This window comes from Colletotrichum godetiae (assembly GCF_030913485.1).
Source record: "Colletotrichum godetiae strain CBS 193.32 chromosome Unknown BDP55scaffold_15, whole genome shotgun sequence".
NCBI classification, from domain to species: Eukaryota; Fungi; Ascomycota; class Sordariomycetes; order Glomerellales; family Glomerellaceae; genus Colletotrichum; species Colletotrichum godetiae.
The window spans coordinates 838348-855128 of NW_026851263.1; the positions used below are offsets into that span (position 1 = coordinate 838348).

Consider the following 16781-nt stretch of genomic DNA (forward strand, 5'->3'; position numbering starts at 1 on the left):
TCTCCGACGTTAACGATGACTGGAACGGCCATCAACATCCAAACCGGCGACTTTGCCGTAGGCTCGCTGATGAATGTTGATGAACGTTAAAATCGTGGGAAAATGTGCGTTTTGCTAGCAAAGCAAAGCCATTAACCAGTAATGGTCTCGCTCCGTTCCAGCATTCTGGGGCCAGTGGCTCGGATCGCGCCACCTCCGACACGGTTTGGATCCCTCCAGAAGATTATCACCTGAAGTATGATACTTTAGCAGCCACGGAAATGGAACTTCATATGGATGGTGGCTAATAGCTGCCGTTTCCTTCTACTTTGCGTACCAATCGAGTATTTCCGGCTTAAAATACCTGCCCTAATCACACTTAGTCACGCGCTACCTTATCATCAATCTATAACAGTTCCAAAGTTTGAAGCCCGCCTCCTCCCGATATCGCGCAGTGCTCAATACCTCTGGTAAAAAATTGCTAGAACTTGAAGATTACACAATTTTAATAACCGCCAGGCGAATCTTTCAACTATATTCCTGGCGAGTCTTTCAATGTCGTTCAGCAAGATCATGGTCTCGCAAACTTACTTACGTTAAGGCAGGCACATTTGTTAGAGAACAGGAGCTATCAAAGGCTCTCGTCCTGATATTGTTAACGTAATTATACGTAAGAAAGAGCTCGATAAGCTACATACCGAGACTAAAGTATCGGAACCTGGCACCTCCAAGCTATCTACACCGCTGGAATTCAGTACGGGACATTCAAGTCTGGAAGAGGCCCGGCGCCGAACAAGAAGAGAGTGCCGGCCCCGAACCCCGCCTTGACGGTAACTTACATGCTTACCCCTGACCCAAACCCCATTTTTCTTTTCATGGCTCGCATTGGCCCAAAACGCTTAAGCCTTGAGAGTCACGGTCACTTTCGTCTCAAGGGACCCAGCTCAACGCGCTACGTGGCGGCTCCTGAGACACAATGCCCTTCGGTTATATGACTTGTCTGAAGCTGGCATCGAATAGCTGTGGCCCTGCACCATGGCTTCCCGTCGCGGACTCTCCAGTCAAAGCTCCCTTGGAGCATCCTCAACAACTCTGCGAATAAGGTAGTCGGCAAGTCCCCCTTCGACATGACAACATGGCCAATCGACGACAACGGCGTGTCATAATCATCGCCATCATCTTGTTCGGTCTCTTTGCCTTCCACAGCCTTCGTTCCAGCAGCGAACCGCCTCCCGTCGTTCGCGAACATGTCAACATCCGCCTCGTCAAGAGCAGCTTCGACTGGGCCAACCATCGACACAAGTACCCAGTATCGCCGTCAAGAATGCACCATCTGCCTACACAACGGCCAAAGACCCTCCCGCAAGTCCAGTTCAATTTTGGCGCGAAACGATTGCGCAAGAACGATGCGAAATCCGAGTCGCGACGAAAGGCGGTCCGAGAAGTCTTTATCAAGAGCTGGACTAGTTACAAGGAATACGCGTGGGGCTTTGACGAGTTGACGCCAGTCACTGCCAAAGGGAAAGATACGTTTGGCGGTTATGCGGCTACTTTGGTCGATGCGCTCGACTCCTTGTGGATAATGGACTTGCGCGACGACTTTGACGCCGCCTTGTCCGTCATTGGAGCCATGGATTGGGATGATACGAAGGAGACGGCCGTCAATGTCTTCGAGACTACTATCCGTCACCTCGGAGGACTGTTGAGCGCGTACGACCTTAGCGGGGAACCCGTACTGTTACTCAAAGCCATTGAGCTCGGCGACATGCTTTATGCTGCCTTTGATACACCGAACAGGATGCCTCCTTTCTGGCTTGACTTTGAGCTTGCTAAAGAGGGAAAACTTGTGGCTGGTACATCAGACCCTTCGGCATCGCCATGCTCGCTATCCCTCGAATTCACCAGACTCTCGCAAGTTACAGGGGACCACAAGTATTTCGACGCAATTGAGAGAGTCAAGCTGTTCCTCGAGAGTACGCAGCGAGAAACTCAACTTCCTGGTATGTGGCCGGCGCTCATCAACTTCCGGGATGAAAGTGTTTTGCAACACAACGAGTTCACATTGGGAGCACTCGCCGACTCTCTGTATGAGTACTTGCCTAAGATGCATGCCTTGCTCGGAGGGGCGGACCCGGCCTACGAAAAGATGTATCGCCATGCGATGCACGTCGTTGAACAGTACCTCCTGTTCCGTCCCATGCTCCCGGACAACAAAGATATCCTATTCTCGGGGACAGCGTTTGCCGAGGGCAATGTGCGGCGCAACCCCGAGAGTCAGCACTTGTCATGCTTTGTAGGTGGGATGTTTGGGCTGGGCGGCAAGCTGTTCGGCATCAAAGAGCACATAGGTCTCGCCGAAAGGCTGGCCCGCGGCTGTGGGTGGGCGTATAGCTCGTTTCCGACAGGTCTCATGCCAGAGATCTTTGGCATGGTCCCCTGCGAGACGCTGGACGGCTGTGAGTGGGATGAGGAACGGTGGAAGCGCGAAGGCGCATCAGGCTTGAAAAAGGGGTTCTCCCATGCGAGGGACCCCCGTTACATCCTGCGTCCGGAAGCAATTGAAAGCATTTTCCTCATGTACAGAATGACTGGAAATCCAGAGTACCAGGAAATAGCATGGACGATGTTCCAGGCTATTATAAATGCGACGGAGACTGAAATTGCGAACTCGGCCATCGAGGACGTCACTGTCAAGGGGGAAACAAAGAAGCTTGATTCAATGGAAGTAAGTCACAGTATCTACTCGAAGCCAAGGACAAGTAAGGGACACGAACTAACAGTACTGCAGAGCTTTTGGATGGCAGAAACGCTAAAGTATTTCTATCTCGTCTTCTCACCCCCTAGTCTTGTCAATCTTGATGAGTTCGTCTTGAATACGGAAGCACATCCGCTTAGACGGCAGTTGCGATGAGCAGAAAACACAACATCACCATTCCAGGGCAGGGTTTGCATATTTCCATGCCTTAAGTCAATGATCTTTCCGTCAATTCGTAGCCTTCTATTCGATGCTATATAAGGATATGCGCGCAGAAGTATGCATGCCTCGTAATGCTGGACCTGCCAGCCCATCTCCCTTCCGGGCCCGACTCTGCATCGATGACGTTCATATCTCATCATATGCAGTTCCCAGATAGTGTCACGTAGGAAGCCATGTCCCCTTTACCCATTCACCGTCTTATTCGAGGCAGTCCTTCTAGTGCTTCCATCTCAACAGCGTGACCGAGGCCTTCGCAAATTCATACGGGCCCTTGCCATCCCACTTGCTCTCAGTAATACCGACGGGGTTCTTATCACCGGTGTTGACGACCTTGACGTTCTCGCCGGTGACGGTGTAAACCTGGACATCGGCACCCTCCTTGACACCCTCAAGGTCGACGGAGAACCCCTTGGTCTCGTGGACGTTGACGACAGCCAGGTTGACGAAGCCGTTGTCGTCGATGGTGGCACTAACATCAAGGTAAGGAGTCTCGATGGCGCCGCGGATCCAGACAGGCTCGGTAGCACCCTCGTACTCGGGAGCGCGAACGTGAGTGGCGATGGTAGAGCCTCTCATGTACTTGCTGAACAGCAACAGAGGCCACCAAGTGGTTTGCTTGGTGATGCCTTCTTTCGTAGTCATCAAGGGGGAGATGACGTTGACTGATTGAGCAATGTTGGCCATGCCAACGTACTTTGCCTGACGGACAAATACGTTGAGCCAAACACCGACAGCGAGAGCATCGGAAAGAGTGTAGCTGCGGCTGACTGTCAGTATTGCTTGCACGGATCACGAAGGTTGACATGAGAGCGTTGACTTACGCCTCCTCGGCACCCTCTTCACCGGGTGCTCTGACGGGATCCCAGACATTCCACTCATCGAAGCAAATCTTCTGCCTCTTGCACGTGGGAGGCACCTTGTTCTCAATGCGGGCCAGGTCGATAAGACTGCCAGTGATCTCAATGGCGCGCTCGGCGGCTCTGGGTGCTGTGCAAGGGGGAAAGTAACGTCAGTCGTCAGTCCTATGATCGGCATACAACTACAACTAAAGTAAGAAAAAGGAAAGAACTCACCTGTTGCGTTCTTCAGATGGTCTTCCGACGCAGTGTAAAGATGAATGCTGTGCATGTCGATCAAGGACGCAGTGGTGCTACCACCCAGACCGTGCAAACTCCATGTTATGCACTCCTTGATGACATATGTGTCCCAGCTGCTGAAGCCAGTCTCACCGCAGAGGATCAATTCTAAAGAGGGATCAAGAAGTTTGAGTGCCTTGGCCCACTGGTAAGCCTGCTTGGAATAGTCCTCCTTGGTCATTTGCATGACCTGCCAGGGACCCCAACACTCGTTGCCCAGAGCCCAGTATTTGACCTGATGATAGGTGAGCGGAATGAACCTATGCGGAGGCCTTGGAAGTTGTCGAACGGGGCCAACTCACGTTGTAAGGCTTCTCGCGTCCATTCTTGCGGCGGAGGTTGGCATAGTAGGTGTCCTTGTCAGAATTGCAGTACTCAACCCACGCAAGAGCTGAACATGTGAGTATTAGTCAACCATCCTCATCGTCTAGACGTTTGTAGGAATCGGTCCCAGCTGGTGCAATGGCACTGGGAGATCGACATACCCTCATCAAGTGTGCCGGTGCCAAAGTTGAGGGCCAAGTAAGGCTCAGCGCCAACAACCTCACACCACTTCATGAACTCGTCTGTTCCGAATTCATTGCTCTCGACGCCGATCCAAGCCAGCTCAGGTCTAAACGGTGGATGCACGTTAGCCACTCGCTGCACTCCAAACGCGGGCCGTTTACGCAGGGGTCCAGATCCCCGGAGGATTCTGCGTCAAGGGGTCTAGATTCCCATACTGGTGACCTGAAATTCAGGAGGGTAGTTTCTCCATACCTCTTGGGACGGTTTTCCTTGGGACCGACGCCGTCAATCCAGTGGTAGGTAGCAACAAAGTTACCACCGGGGTACCGCACAACGGGACAGTTCAGCTCCTTGAAAGCCTCAATAACATCCTTGCGGAAACCGTTCTTATCAGAGAGAGGGTTGCCGGGGTCGTATATGCCACCGTAGATACATCTTCCCATGTGCCTGTGGAATGCTTGTTAGTAAGTTTGCATGTTTACGTGAGCAGCCCTCGGGTGAGAGGCAGGCGGTGGCGCAGCAGGAAGAGCTTACTCTGTGAAGCCACCATAGACGTTGTCATCGATTTTGGAGACGACATGGGAGGGGTTCAACGTGATGCTGGGGCGAGCATCCTCTGCGATCTTGGTGAAGGTCGCCATGGCTGGATCTGGTTATGTGGTGTGTGGTGAGGGCACTCTCTTACTGTCCGAGCGTGAGTGCGGCGATGGTGGTCCGATCAACCGGTAGCTGGTAATTTTATGCAAAAAGAACAGCTAGTCGATGAGTGGTGGAAAATGGACAGGACGTGTGTACTGTGGCCGCAAATGCACGGGATCGAGGCCGGAATTTGAACTCGTCAGGGGCGGGGGCAAGCGGTGAAACAACGGAGACAGGCTGAAGAGTGGCAGAACAGCAATGGAGGAGGATATTGGGTCGGCAGAGGAGGGATCGCAGACCAGGGGCCTAACTACTCGGTTTTTGGCATTAGTTACCGTAACAGTCGCTTTCACAGAGATGGGATACCCGGGCCAAGAAGTCGGACTGGGGCTATGCGAGGAGGGGTGGCCCCCGATTCGACCTGGTCACTGACACCAAAGGCGCTCATCGATATTGACCACTTATCAACATGTTTAAAAGCGGAGAGAAAGTGCGGCTCTCGAGTCTCGACTCCAACAGCGAGAGGTCAAAGGCAGGTGGTGCAACAGGCGCACGAATCATAGAGGATACCATGCGGAGAAAGTCGACGATAATGCGGGTGCCGGGGTATCGGAGTGGGGTAGTCGGCTCCGAGTGGCACAGGATTCAACAACCCGCATGACTGACTGTGCAATGGTCTGCTGAGGGATGGAGTGGGATGGGACGCGATACTAGCTTAGGATGGGGTGGGGGGTTAGAACAGGATCTATTGGGGATAACGGGGAAATAGTTGGAGATTCTGATGAATGGGGAACTGTGAGCCGGCCCTTTTTGTTGTTTGGAACTGCATGCAGATGCCGGTATCATGTGTATGTAGTTGGTCCTCTGGGAAGCATACGATATTTACATGTACGACGTTTGAAGACGCCGTCAATGGAGCCAATTAGAGGTGGGAGTGAGGGGGCTTTCATGCAGATGCCACTGTTGTCTCTTTTGACACAGACCTTCACTACATACAGTACCAATACCCACAGGAGGGATCCGTACGGATCATAGCCGAGGCGTGAAGATGGAGACCATATTGGTCGCTGTTGTCAGGCCAGAACCCATTTCAGGCTTGACTAATGACTTGGCGCGCAGGTAGGGGGTCAACAGCTAGGGCGGCGGGTATGGTGATGGAGGCGCGTATTGAGTGATGCCAGCCAAGATTATCAGATGCGAAAAGCAGTCATCCCCGATATCCGCAAGTTTGCAAGGACAAGTGGTTGACATGTAGATGAAGGCTGAAGCGAAGCCGGAGAACAACGAGGAGTAAATGAGTGCTGGTTGGGCCGGCTACCAAAGGACGGAAAAGCAGCCCGAGCTTCAAATCGCGGCGACGGTCGAGACGGGCCCGAAGAAGGACGAGCCATGAGCAACAAAGAGAAGACTCATAGGAATAACCTGGAGACTGGAGTGACCCGAGTGAATCTACGGAGGGACCGAGAGAATGCGGAATATTTTCCAGCCATTTTAGTTTTTTGAATGCCAAGTCCCGAGGTGAAGTAATCAAGGTGAGGTACGTACCTGAAGGTGAGGTGAGGAGGAGGAGGAGGGAGGAAGGAAAATAGCGGGACTAACATCGGGTAATGTGGGGTCTCTATGGTCCGATAACGGCTCTCATTGGAGCGCATAGTCCAAATGCCAAAGCTTGATTCTCCTCCAATCTCATGCCAGTGACGACGTTGGCTGGAATAGATGGGACTTGAGCTATCTTACCCAATCAGATGGGATAACGTCGGTACGTACTCGATAAGTCTGTTTGCGCCCGAAAAGTACGTACCTTTAGCCCGACAGTATAGAGAAAACTTGCCCGGCAACAATATTGAGGCAGCACGGGTCATCACGGAATCAAAGAAAAAGATCAATATGAAGATCCATACTAGAGAAATAGAGTAGGAACTAAAGCATTCAAAAGTCATGCTAGGGCGGAAATGAAGCGCAACTTGATCGCACTAGCTAACACGCAAATGCCACCGCCCCCCGATATTTCTGCGGGAAACGAGTCGGCCGAAAGATCTTTACGAATCATTCTTCTGCACGCGGTTGAAAGGAGAGATCAGAGGCCTCACTTGCGCTCTGGACAAAGCCACCCAGGGTCAGACAATAGTGCCCGAGTTGCCATGTGACTGATTCTTGTCCACATGGGTCTTCATCCCTCGTCGCCAGTTCCAGCAATTCGGATCGCCAAAAGGCAGCAGCCAACAATGTGTTCATCATGGCCTGTCGTGGCGCGCCCCCTTTGCGTCTCCAGTCATTGCCGTGTCGCTCGTCGGTGTTGATGAGCCGAACACCCATACAACTTCCACACACCATCCACAAACTCCGCCTTGAACCCCCAATCCTAGCAACTTTCCCCGCGTGCCCACGTTGTTCAAAATTATGGGGATTGGAGAAGGTCCTAGCCGTGAACCTTACTGTCTACCAGTACGGATACCTCCAGTCGTCTTTGACACGCGCAGTTCCTGACACACACACACCAAACGAACACTACCAGCTTGCGCCAACAACTAGCAAACTAGCGCACCATCTCCGCACCCCGGCGTAACCTGGGGCAAGGGGGTAAGTCTGGGGCCGGGGCAACCGTCACCGATGCCGTCTTTCAACGGGCTGAGTGGCCCCGGAAATGGTAAGCCAGGGATTCGAGTGCCTCCCCACTCTCGCATATCCCACAGTAACTTTACCACCAACCGAACGCACCACGGCAACATTACTTGACGTTTCGCTTGCGCTAGCCTGTTGGATACAAAGTTGTCCACGGCTCTGGGGGAGCACGAGAGACCGACCTGCTTGAGCCTTGAACTTTTCGATGCTCCCACGCTCCCAACCGATGCGACCTTCGGGCCAAAGTGGATACGGGGAAACATGGGGTCGCTCAAACATTCTATAAAGACGCGACGATCCCGTCGTGCTGATGCAACACGCGAGACCGTTCCATTGCAGCTCGACGAGTCGGTTTAACCCTGAACCCTCGAATCCTCAGTTCCCCCCATCCGAGGCTTGGAAGTTAGTTGCCTTCTTCCTAACGAGCCCGCAACGACTACACGACACCTGCTCGAGAGTCCTTCACCACCAACCCCCAATACCTAGCCCACCATGGCGCTCCCTCCCAAGTGGTACCAGTTCCTTGTGAGCGTCTTCGCCTCACTCGGCTCTTTCAACTACGGTTATGATTTGGGTGTCATTGCCTCTGCCATTGCTTCGGCCTCTTTCAAGACCAAGTTCGGCGAAGACCCTAATGAGATGTAAGCCAACCCCCAGCCCCCTTTGATGAGAATTGCCACCCACGGGAACCTCCCGTCGACCTACATGAACCCAGAGTATCATGACTAACTCTCTCTCAGCGGCGCTGTCGTCTCCGTCTTCACCGGAGGTGGCTTCATCGGTGCCGGTGTTGCAGGTCCCACCGGTGACAAGCTCGGCCGTAAGAAGACCATTCTCATTGGTGCCGCCATCTTTGTTCTCGGCGGTGCTCTTCAGGCTGCTGCCCAGTCTCTCGCCTTCCTCTACGCTGGCCGTGCCCTCGCTGGTATCGGGTACGTCAAATTTTCAATCCAGATTTACAAACACCGCGAGACAATGCTGACCGAATTCTTCACAGTGTCGGTATGTTGACGATGATTATCCCCATGTACCAGGCCGAACTCTGCCATCCCAGTATTCGAGGACGAGTCACTGCTCTGCAACAATTCATGCTCGGTGTTGGTGCTCTGGCTGCTGCTTGGATCTCATACGGAACGTACATCGGATTCGCCGAGAACGACAACAACCAGTGGCGTGTCAGTCTGGGTATCCAGTGCATTCCCGGTGGAATTCTGGCTCTACTTATTCTCTTCTTCCCCGAGTCTCCTCGTTGGCTCATCGATCACGGCCGCCTCGACGAGGGTCTCGCGACCTTGGCCAAGCTCCATGCCCACGGCGACGTCAACGATGCCTGGGTCCGCGCCGAGTTCGACCAGATCCAGGACTCCATCGCCGCCGAGCACGAGGGTTCCGCAAAGTCTTATAAGGAGCTCTTCACCGACAAGTCTTGCTTCCGTCGCCTCTTCCTCGCTTGCGCTCTCCAGGGCTCCATTCAGATGACCGGTGTCAGTGCCATCCAGTACTACTCCGTTGCCATTTATGAGAAGATTGGCATCGCCGGCGACGAGACCCTCCGCTACCAGGCCATCTCCTCCGTCATTGCCCTCGTCGCTCAGTTCTCCTGCATGATGCTCATCGACAAGACTGGTCGTCGCTGGCCTTTGATCTTCGGTAACCTCGGCAACTGCGTGACCTTCATCATTGCCACCATCCTTCTGGCCAAGTTTCCTCCCGGCTCTCCTCATGCCAGCGGAGCCACCGCCTGGGGCTTTATTGCCATGACATGGCTCTACAACTTCAGCTTCAGCGCTACCTGTGGTCCTCTATCGTGGATTATCCCGGCCGAGATCTTCGACATGAAGACCCGTTCCAAGGGTGTCTCCATCGCTACCATGACCTCGTACGCCTTCAACACCCTCATCGGCCAGACCACCTCTGTGGCTCTTGATGACGAACACGGTATTGGCTGGCGCTGGTACATCCTCTTCATTGTAAGTCACTAGCAAAGCTACTCCCAAGTTCACCAAACGATAGTTGACTAAACTGCGCTTTTTCAGGTATGCAACTTTACCAACGCCCTATTCTTCTGGGCATTCCTCCCCGAGACTGCCAAGCGTCCTCTGGAAGAGATGAGATATCTTTTCACCGAGGCTCCTCTCTTCATTCCGACCTTGGATATGAAGACTGTCGAGTCCCACGACCTGGAGCGCAGGGTAAAGGCGGTCGAGCAGAAGCGCGAGGAGCATGGAAGCGAGCACATTTGATTCATCAATAGATCTCACTCTCACACTCACACACAAACACTCCCATAATACCCAAGCACATAGCGTACTTAATTTAACATTCGGCGCACTGGTCTGACTATAGATCCAGCGCTTTATCAAAAACAAACAAGCATCCATCCTTCGCACATTGGGTATACTTGTATACACTCATTCCTAACGCCACACCTGCCTCGTGATAATTGACCTGCCTATTCTCGTTTCCAGTAAACATGGTGCGTCATGTTGTCTAACGTCCACCAGCAGCTGACTGCCATTTATCTGTATCCATGTGTCGGGGGTGGTCTCGCTACGCCGTGGTGTCCGTGATGGCCATGTCCGTGACCCGGCCCGTGTCCGTACCCAGACTCCATCATGGCCGGGCCGCCACGGCGCTGGCGACTGAAGCGCGAAAACATGCCCCCACCCCCGCCACCCACTGGATGCGGCTGACGACCGCGCTGCTTACGCTTGCTTCGGAAGCAACAGCAGTAGCAGCATAGAACCCAGAAGGCAATAAAGATGAAGCCGGCAATAGCAATGCCGATGATTGCGCCAGTCGCAAGGCGTCGTCCGCGTCCGGCCTGGTTCATTATCTTAGATATTGCTATCACGAGCTGGACTTTGAGGTGAACTAACCATTGTTTAGGTAGGTAGATACGCGATGAAGAGTAGGTAGGATTGTTGAGTTGGGTTGAACCCTATTGATGGAGTTGGTGGCTGATTTTGCCGAGGAACCGACTCTCTGTATCAGGTGATTTTCTGCGCAGAGAAGGCTTTTAGGTTGAGTGTACTCAGTATTCTGCCACGATGCTAAGAACGAGCCGCCTGCCCAACCTTATATCAATCCTTCTACTACGTCTTCTGGGCACACGACATCCTTGGCTTAGACTATTTCCTGGTCATATCGAATAGTTTCACGTCATGAACATGGCTTAGAGCGCTATGGCCTGGCTATGGTGGTGGAAACACGTCAGCAGGGAGCTCGTTGTGGCGTATTCCAAGAAAAGTCGTTATTTGGTAGCTCGAAGAGCAAGGTTTTCCCCATTACCGTAGCTCCGAAGTCGTAGTCTGTAAGTCATGTTCCAAGCCAGAAAACGGCAGAAGTGCCGTCTGCTCACCTTGGTGCTACGCCTGGCTCCACGGTGACTTCATCGTCCAACTTGGCTCGCCGTCGACGCGTGGCTGGTGTCTCGGTGGGGCCGGTCCAAACGGCACCTTGACGCGGCGCCAAGGTGGGCCGGCAATCCGGCACCGCCGACGTATTTTTGGTGTCTCCTCGGCAGCACCGAACCGGCTTTTTTACATTCAATGGCCTCATGAATAGACTTGGGAAGCCTGATTGGCACATTCGACAGAAGCGAATGATCGTAACTTACCTAATAACTCAGGCCTTACAATATTGAAGTCAGCAAGTAGGTGAAATCCGCGTCCTGCAAGAAAGCTCGAGGACACATTGAGGAAAAGTGTCGAAAGCCAGCCCGATACTCTCAGACATAAGACGCTTGTCCGGGTTCAGTTTCTGTATTCTAGGTGAGTTCCATCAGCGGCCAGTTGGCATTCGTACCGGTCAATGATTTGTGTGAGGTCCGGCTCATGACAATTGAAATTTTAAAGGTGACCCAAGATAATCTCGATGCCCCGCTAGTATGTAACAATTAGCCTGTATCCCACCGGGAACGGCCCACCAAAGAAGGGCTGAGGGAAAGAACATGGGTCCCAAGCCTCCGGGGAGTTGGCAGCTTTGAAATTCAATTTCGAGGAGTGTGGCTTCGATTCTGTACTTCGTACAGAGTACGGACCTTGACCGAAACCCATTATCGGCAACATTAAGTTAAGCTCAGTAGCCTTATACACATATAGATCTTGCAAGGACGAGCATGAACTATTTCCTATAAATATTTCGTAACTCCTTACAACCATTTGGCTAGGCATCATCTGCTGCTGCAACGCATACATGTATCGACGGCCGCGGAGACAATGACAATAAGTAGTGCTGGAATCAATCTGACTCTGATATGGGATACATTACGCCTAGAAGGCCGATGACCTCGGTACATTATTATAAAGCCGAACACAGGACAGCGACGCCTCGGACATCTCTTCCTGATGATCATAGACCAAATGTCATCATCATCACCCGTGATACGAATCTTGTGGAACATTCTGCCTCGAGTGCTTTGTGGGAGCTTATTTCAACGCCTGCGTTGCATCAATGTGTATGGGCTGACGGTAGCTACTGTTGCGGCGATAGTCAGAATGCCTCTATAAGCTGTATGGCTGGGAAGGGAGTGTAAATCGTCGATGGCAAGATAATCACCTCATCTGCCGCTTCTTCGCCCAGCACGGATCGCTTCGCGACCTCTCTAGCGACTCTTAAAATCTCCTCCGCGCTCTCCTCCAGGATACCCTCCATACCTCCTGTCGATGTAACTCTAATAACTCCTCCGACCCCCTCATCGACTCCTACGGGATCCACGGCAGCCAGCAGCAATTCGACCTGAGCAATCGGAATGGGGTCATTAGTGGCGCTTTGGGTAGTGATGTCGGTCTGGGAATAGTTGGAGTTGCGGCTGTGTTCTCTAGGCACAAGAAAAAGCAGATGGATGCAGAGTGAGCTAGGTTCGAGGCAAGTCTCAAGGATAATGCGAATAACTGGCCTGAAACCCGAGTACTCCTCTGAGCTCCCGGTCAAGCCGAATCCGCTTGAACTGGCCACCATCAGTTGAATTAGATTCAAAAAGAACACAATTCTTTGTGAATAATAATACCCATGACCCCTTGATTCTATCTTAATCCTTATAGACTCTAACTTTATAATCGTCTCTCCACTTGTCCTCAATAATGACGAGTTGGGCCTTTTGCACCTTGTCTAGATACCTGTCTTCTGGCACATCCTTGTAGTCGTCTCGGTCAATATCCATGTAGCCCTCTTTCGCAATGGTTCTTGGTGTGATCATCAAAGAGCGCCCTGGAGGATAGATTACGTTAGAGTAGATTGTTATCAAGTGGCTCAGGGTTTGTGACTGACCGTTGATGGACTTATCGCAAGCAACTCTCATCATGCAGTTTGCCACATCCTCTTGCTCCCCAAATTCGACACCATGGTCGATCAGCCACTTCTCGTACTCTGCAGTGCGGATCGCGCTCTTGATCCAGCACGGGGCCACATAGACGATCCGGATGCCTTGCTCCCAGCTAGAGCGTCTGGCGGTTCTCATGAATCCATGGAGGCCGTACTTGGTGGAAGTGTACTCCCAATTTCCTGGGGAGTCAATCCAGCCAACCATGCTTCCTGTGATGATGAAGCATCTGTCTCTATCCTCGGCTTCTGGCTGCTGTCTGAAGTAGTGAACTGCCAGTTTCCAAGTGTAGAAGGAACCCTTGAGATTGACATCGACGATGTTGAGATTAGGCTTGACTGGCTCCCCATTAGAGTCATCCAGATTCCATAGACTGTCTCCCGAACTTCGACTAATACCAGCGTTCGCGATGACGACGTCTACGCTTTTCGACGGGCTTTTGTTTTTTGCCGTCTCGAACATGGCTTTCTGCTGATCCCAGTCTCTGATGTCGCATTTAACAAACGTGCAACACACACCATTTGCATTCAGTTCTTGCTCGATATCTTTGCCCCTGGCATTAACATCGCCGAAAGTGACAAAAGCACCAGCTGCAACGAAAGACCGTACACATGTCTCGCCCATACCATTGGCACCGCCTGTAATTATAATCGACTTTCCCTTGACGTTGTTGCGATCAGGGATGATAGTGTGGTCGATTGGACCGTTGTAGGTGTACTGTGGGAGGGGCATGGTTGCAGCGTGTCCCGGTATCAACAGCTTAGATCAACTTTTCGGGGCAGAACAAAGTAGGGAGAGACTTAAAGAGTTAGGAAGCTTAGTTCCTAGTGTCCGGTGTACTTCAAATTTTGCAGTATGAATGATGAGCAGAAGCCCAGGCTCTTAATCGACCTGACGTCTCTTCAGAGTGCAACTCCAAATATTCCTTTGTTGTTCCCGGCTCTACACAACCGGAACCGAACCAGACGGGAGGGGAAAATTGGAGTCAGCACTAAACCCGTGAACGCCCCCAGGTCCCTGATCATTACCCCAGCCCCCCTTGCATCCCCCGCTGGGAAACCGTTTTGGGATAGCCGATGGCAATCCTCAAGATGGCTGACTTGTCGTGTATGCTTCGGCAATCTCATACACGGCAACCCAAAGAGGACGGTAAGGCCTAGTGGGTCCATAGCGTGGCTGGCAAATGGCTTGGCTGGATATCGTGTTAATCCGATGAGGCCATTCTCCGTTGGAATTGCCATAGTATGTGCCGTGTCCAATAAAGATAACGCGGAATGGGCTATCTCGGAGATCACTAGAGCGGAGGGTATTTTTCAAGACACCATCTCTCAACCATAAAGACGGAGAATCAGGGTGCTCGTCAGAGACTTCAATCTTTTGCTCAATCACTTGACAACGTGCGTTCCCGTACTTCAAATCCACTTCCATCAGCTCAAGTTTTGAGGCCTTACAAACTTACCCAATCTTTTCCTTTAGGTCAATCAGAAATAATGACTGCTTCTGTTGAAGCACCGACCATCGCACCGGTCGACCCTGGCCCAGTTGCAACATCTCGCGTTCCTAGCGACGTGCCACGAATGCCGGCACCAGAACTGCCAGAGATCGTCCAAGGCAGTACGAGATTTCCACAACCTGCAGTAAGCAGTCAGAATGGCGTTTGCGACGATCCTTTCAAGCTCGACACCAAATATGCCTACACCCCACGGAAGATGAAAGTGTTCACCATTGGCGCTGGTTTCTCGGGGCTACTCATGGCCCACAAGTTCCAGCATAGATTTCCGGAGATGAGAGGCATAGTTGAGCACACTATCTTCGAGGCACATAGCGAGGTTGGTGGTACTTGGCTTGTCAACAACTATCCCGGTGTCCAGTGCGATGTTCCAGCACACATTTATGTGAGTCCCCGGCATCAACCACCTCGCTCAACCAAGCCTGCTAATTAGATCTCTAGGCATTTCCGTTTGATCCCAACCCAGACTGGAGTCGTTTCTATGCGAGTGGGGCCGAGATTCTCAAATACATGAAAGACACAGTCAGAAAGTGGAATCTTGATCGCGATCTTCAGTTGAACACCAAAGTCGTTGGTGCTGTTTGGCAGGAAGAGCTTGGCCAGTGGAAAGTCACGGTAGAACACCAGGGAGAACAGCGTGACGAGTTCTGTCATGTCTTGATCTCTGCACAAGGTGTACTGGTTCACGAATCCTGGCCTGATATCCCTGGTCTACGAGATTTTGAGGGCCACATCACTCACTCAGCTCGCTGGGATCACGACTTTGACTACTCTAACAAAAGGATTGCTGTGATCGGAAACGGCTCTTCCGGTATCCAGATCGTGCCTCAGATGGCCAAGCTACCTGGCACCGACGTGATGAACTTCATCCGCGGACCGGCTTGGGTATACTATCGCGCGCCTCCATCCAAGCACCTTGGAAGGGACGACCCGGATCCTAACCCACGATATACCGACGAGGAGAGAAAGAAATTCCATGACCCTGAGTATCATCTTGAACATCGCAAGGGAATCATTTCGCGCACCAACAAGTCCTTCTACATATTCATGAAGGGCGAGAACAACAAGGAGGGCATGAGATTGGCAGCAGCACAGATGGCAGAAAAGCTGGGCCATGACCCAGAATTGTGTGAAAAGCTCGTACCAAAGTGGGAGTTGGGATGCCGTCGTATTACGCCTGGTCCTGGCTATCTAGAGTCATTCTTGCGACCAAACTGCAACATCACCAACAGTGCTATCATCAGCGTTTCGAAGAACGGTGTTCACACAGCCGATGGCAAGTTCTATGAGTGTGACGTCAGTAAGTAAAACCATCTAATATAGCTCGACTATTTTGCTTTTCGGCATATCTGACAAGTCCCTAGTTGTCTGCGCCACTGGATTCGACGTTTCTCATCGCCCAAGATACCCAATCGTCGGAAAAGAGAATGTTGATCTTGCCACGAGATGGGCAGAAGATCCTGACTCTTACGTCTCAGTTGCTGTTCCAGACTATCCCAACTACTTCATGATGATGGGACCCAACTGCCTAGGCGGCCATGGATCCTTGGTAGAGTCTCTGAACTGGACAGGAGACTACTTTGTGAAATGGGTGAAGAAGATGGCTACAGAGGACATCAAATATGTCGAGCCGAAACAAGAGGTTGTTGATGCTTTTATCAAGTACAGTGACCAAGTACACAAGACACTTGTATGGAGCGGCGGCTGCAAGAGCTGGTACAAGAGGAACCGTGTTGATGGCAGGGTCACAGCCCTGTTCGGCGGCAGTGCCCACCTCTTCAACCGGATGCTCACTAACATTCGCGGCGAGGATTTCAATATTTGCTACCGTACATCAAACCCTTTCAGGTTCATGGGCAACGGTTTCACGGAGTGGGAAATGGATTCAAAGAGCGACTTGTCTTGGTACGTGGAGAAGGCCGAGGTTTTACGCACTGGCGGAGTCTAGATTCGAGATGTAATTGTAGCATTTTCCGTAATAAAGTGTTTGATTAATCAGACCAAAAACTCCAATGCAGACTGCCATTGCGGATCAGTTGATTGCTACCTAGGTTTTTGTTTGTTTCTATGCCAACAAATGCAAAGGCT

General features: G+C 51.8%; 6 protein-coding genes across 6 annotated transcripts; 3 read left to right on the forward strand and 3 right to left on the reverse strand.

Moving 5' to 3' along the window:
* Positions 1–1114: 1114 nt before the first annotated feature.
* BDP55DRAFT_549488 (family 47 glycosyl hydrolase) lies at positions 1115–2890 on the forward strand (the record flags this gene model as incomplete). Its single annotated transcript, XM_060568934.1, has 2 exons — positions 1115–2704; positions 2768–2890. 2 exons carry the CDS (start codon positions 1115–1117, stop codon positions 2888–2890), a joined length of 1713 nt encoding a protein of 570 aa, XP_060431257.1.
* Positions 2891–3031: 141 nt separating this feature from the next.
* Positions 3032–5599, reverse strand: BDP55DRAFT_94639 (alpha-L-arabinofuranosidase). Its single transcript, XM_060581337.1, has 7 exons — positions 5134–5599; positions 4852–5046; positions 4578–4705; positions 4395–4483; positions 4030–4327; positions 3778–3943; positions 3032–3713 (listed from the first exon to the last, which is right to left on the reverse strand). Exons 1-7 carry the CDS (start codon positions 5238–5240, stop codon positions 3173–3175), a joined length of 1524 nt encoding a protein of 507 aa, XP_060431258.1. The 5' UTR covers positions 5241–5599; the 3' UTR covers positions 3032–3172.
* Positions 5600–8352: 2753 nt separating this feature from the next.
* On the forward strand, positions 8353–10103 carry BDP55DRAFT_727484 (general substrate transporter; the record flags this gene model as incomplete). Its single annotated transcript, XM_060579314.1, has 4 exons — positions 8353–8501; positions 8601–8792; positions 8858–9830; positions 9897–10103. The coding sequence occupies 4 exons, from the start codon at positions 8353–8355 to the stop codon at positions 10101–10103; spliced, it is 1521 nt and encodes a 506-aa protein (XP_060431259.1).
* Positions 10104–12354: 2251 nt separating this feature from the next.
* BDP55DRAFT_630758 (uncharacterized protein) lies at positions 12355–12822 on the reverse strand (the record flags this gene model as incomplete). The annotated part of the gene is made up of 1 exon (XM_060572196.1): positions 12355–12822. One exon carries the CDS (start codon positions 12820–12822, stop codon positions 12355–12357), a length of 468 nt encoding a protein of 155 aa, XP_060431260.1.
* A 70-nt stretch (positions 12823–12892) lies between these two features.
* Positions 12893–13915, reverse strand: BDP55DRAFT_549483 (uncharacterized protein; the record flags this gene model as incomplete). The annotated part of the gene is made up of 2 exons (XM_060568933.1): positions 12893–13071; positions 13132–13915. 2 exons carry the CDS (start codon positions 13913–13915, stop codon positions 12893–12895), a joined length of 963 nt encoding a protein of 320 aa, XP_060431261.1.
* A 514-nt stretch (positions 13916–14429) lies between these two features.
* Positions 14430–16746, forward strand: BDP55DRAFT_608132 (cyclohexanone 1,2-monooxygenase). The gene is made up of 4 exons (XM_060571132.1): positions 14430–14580; positions 14660–15078; positions 15135–15993; positions 16058–16746. The coding sequence occupies exons 2-4, from the start codon at positions 14674–14676 to the stop codon at positions 16639–16641; spliced, it is 1848 nt and encodes a 615-aa protein (XP_060431262.1). The 5' UTR covers positions 14430–14580; positions 14660–14673; the 3' UTR covers positions 16642–16746.
* The last annotated feature ends 35 nt before the right edge of the window (positions 16747–16781 follow it).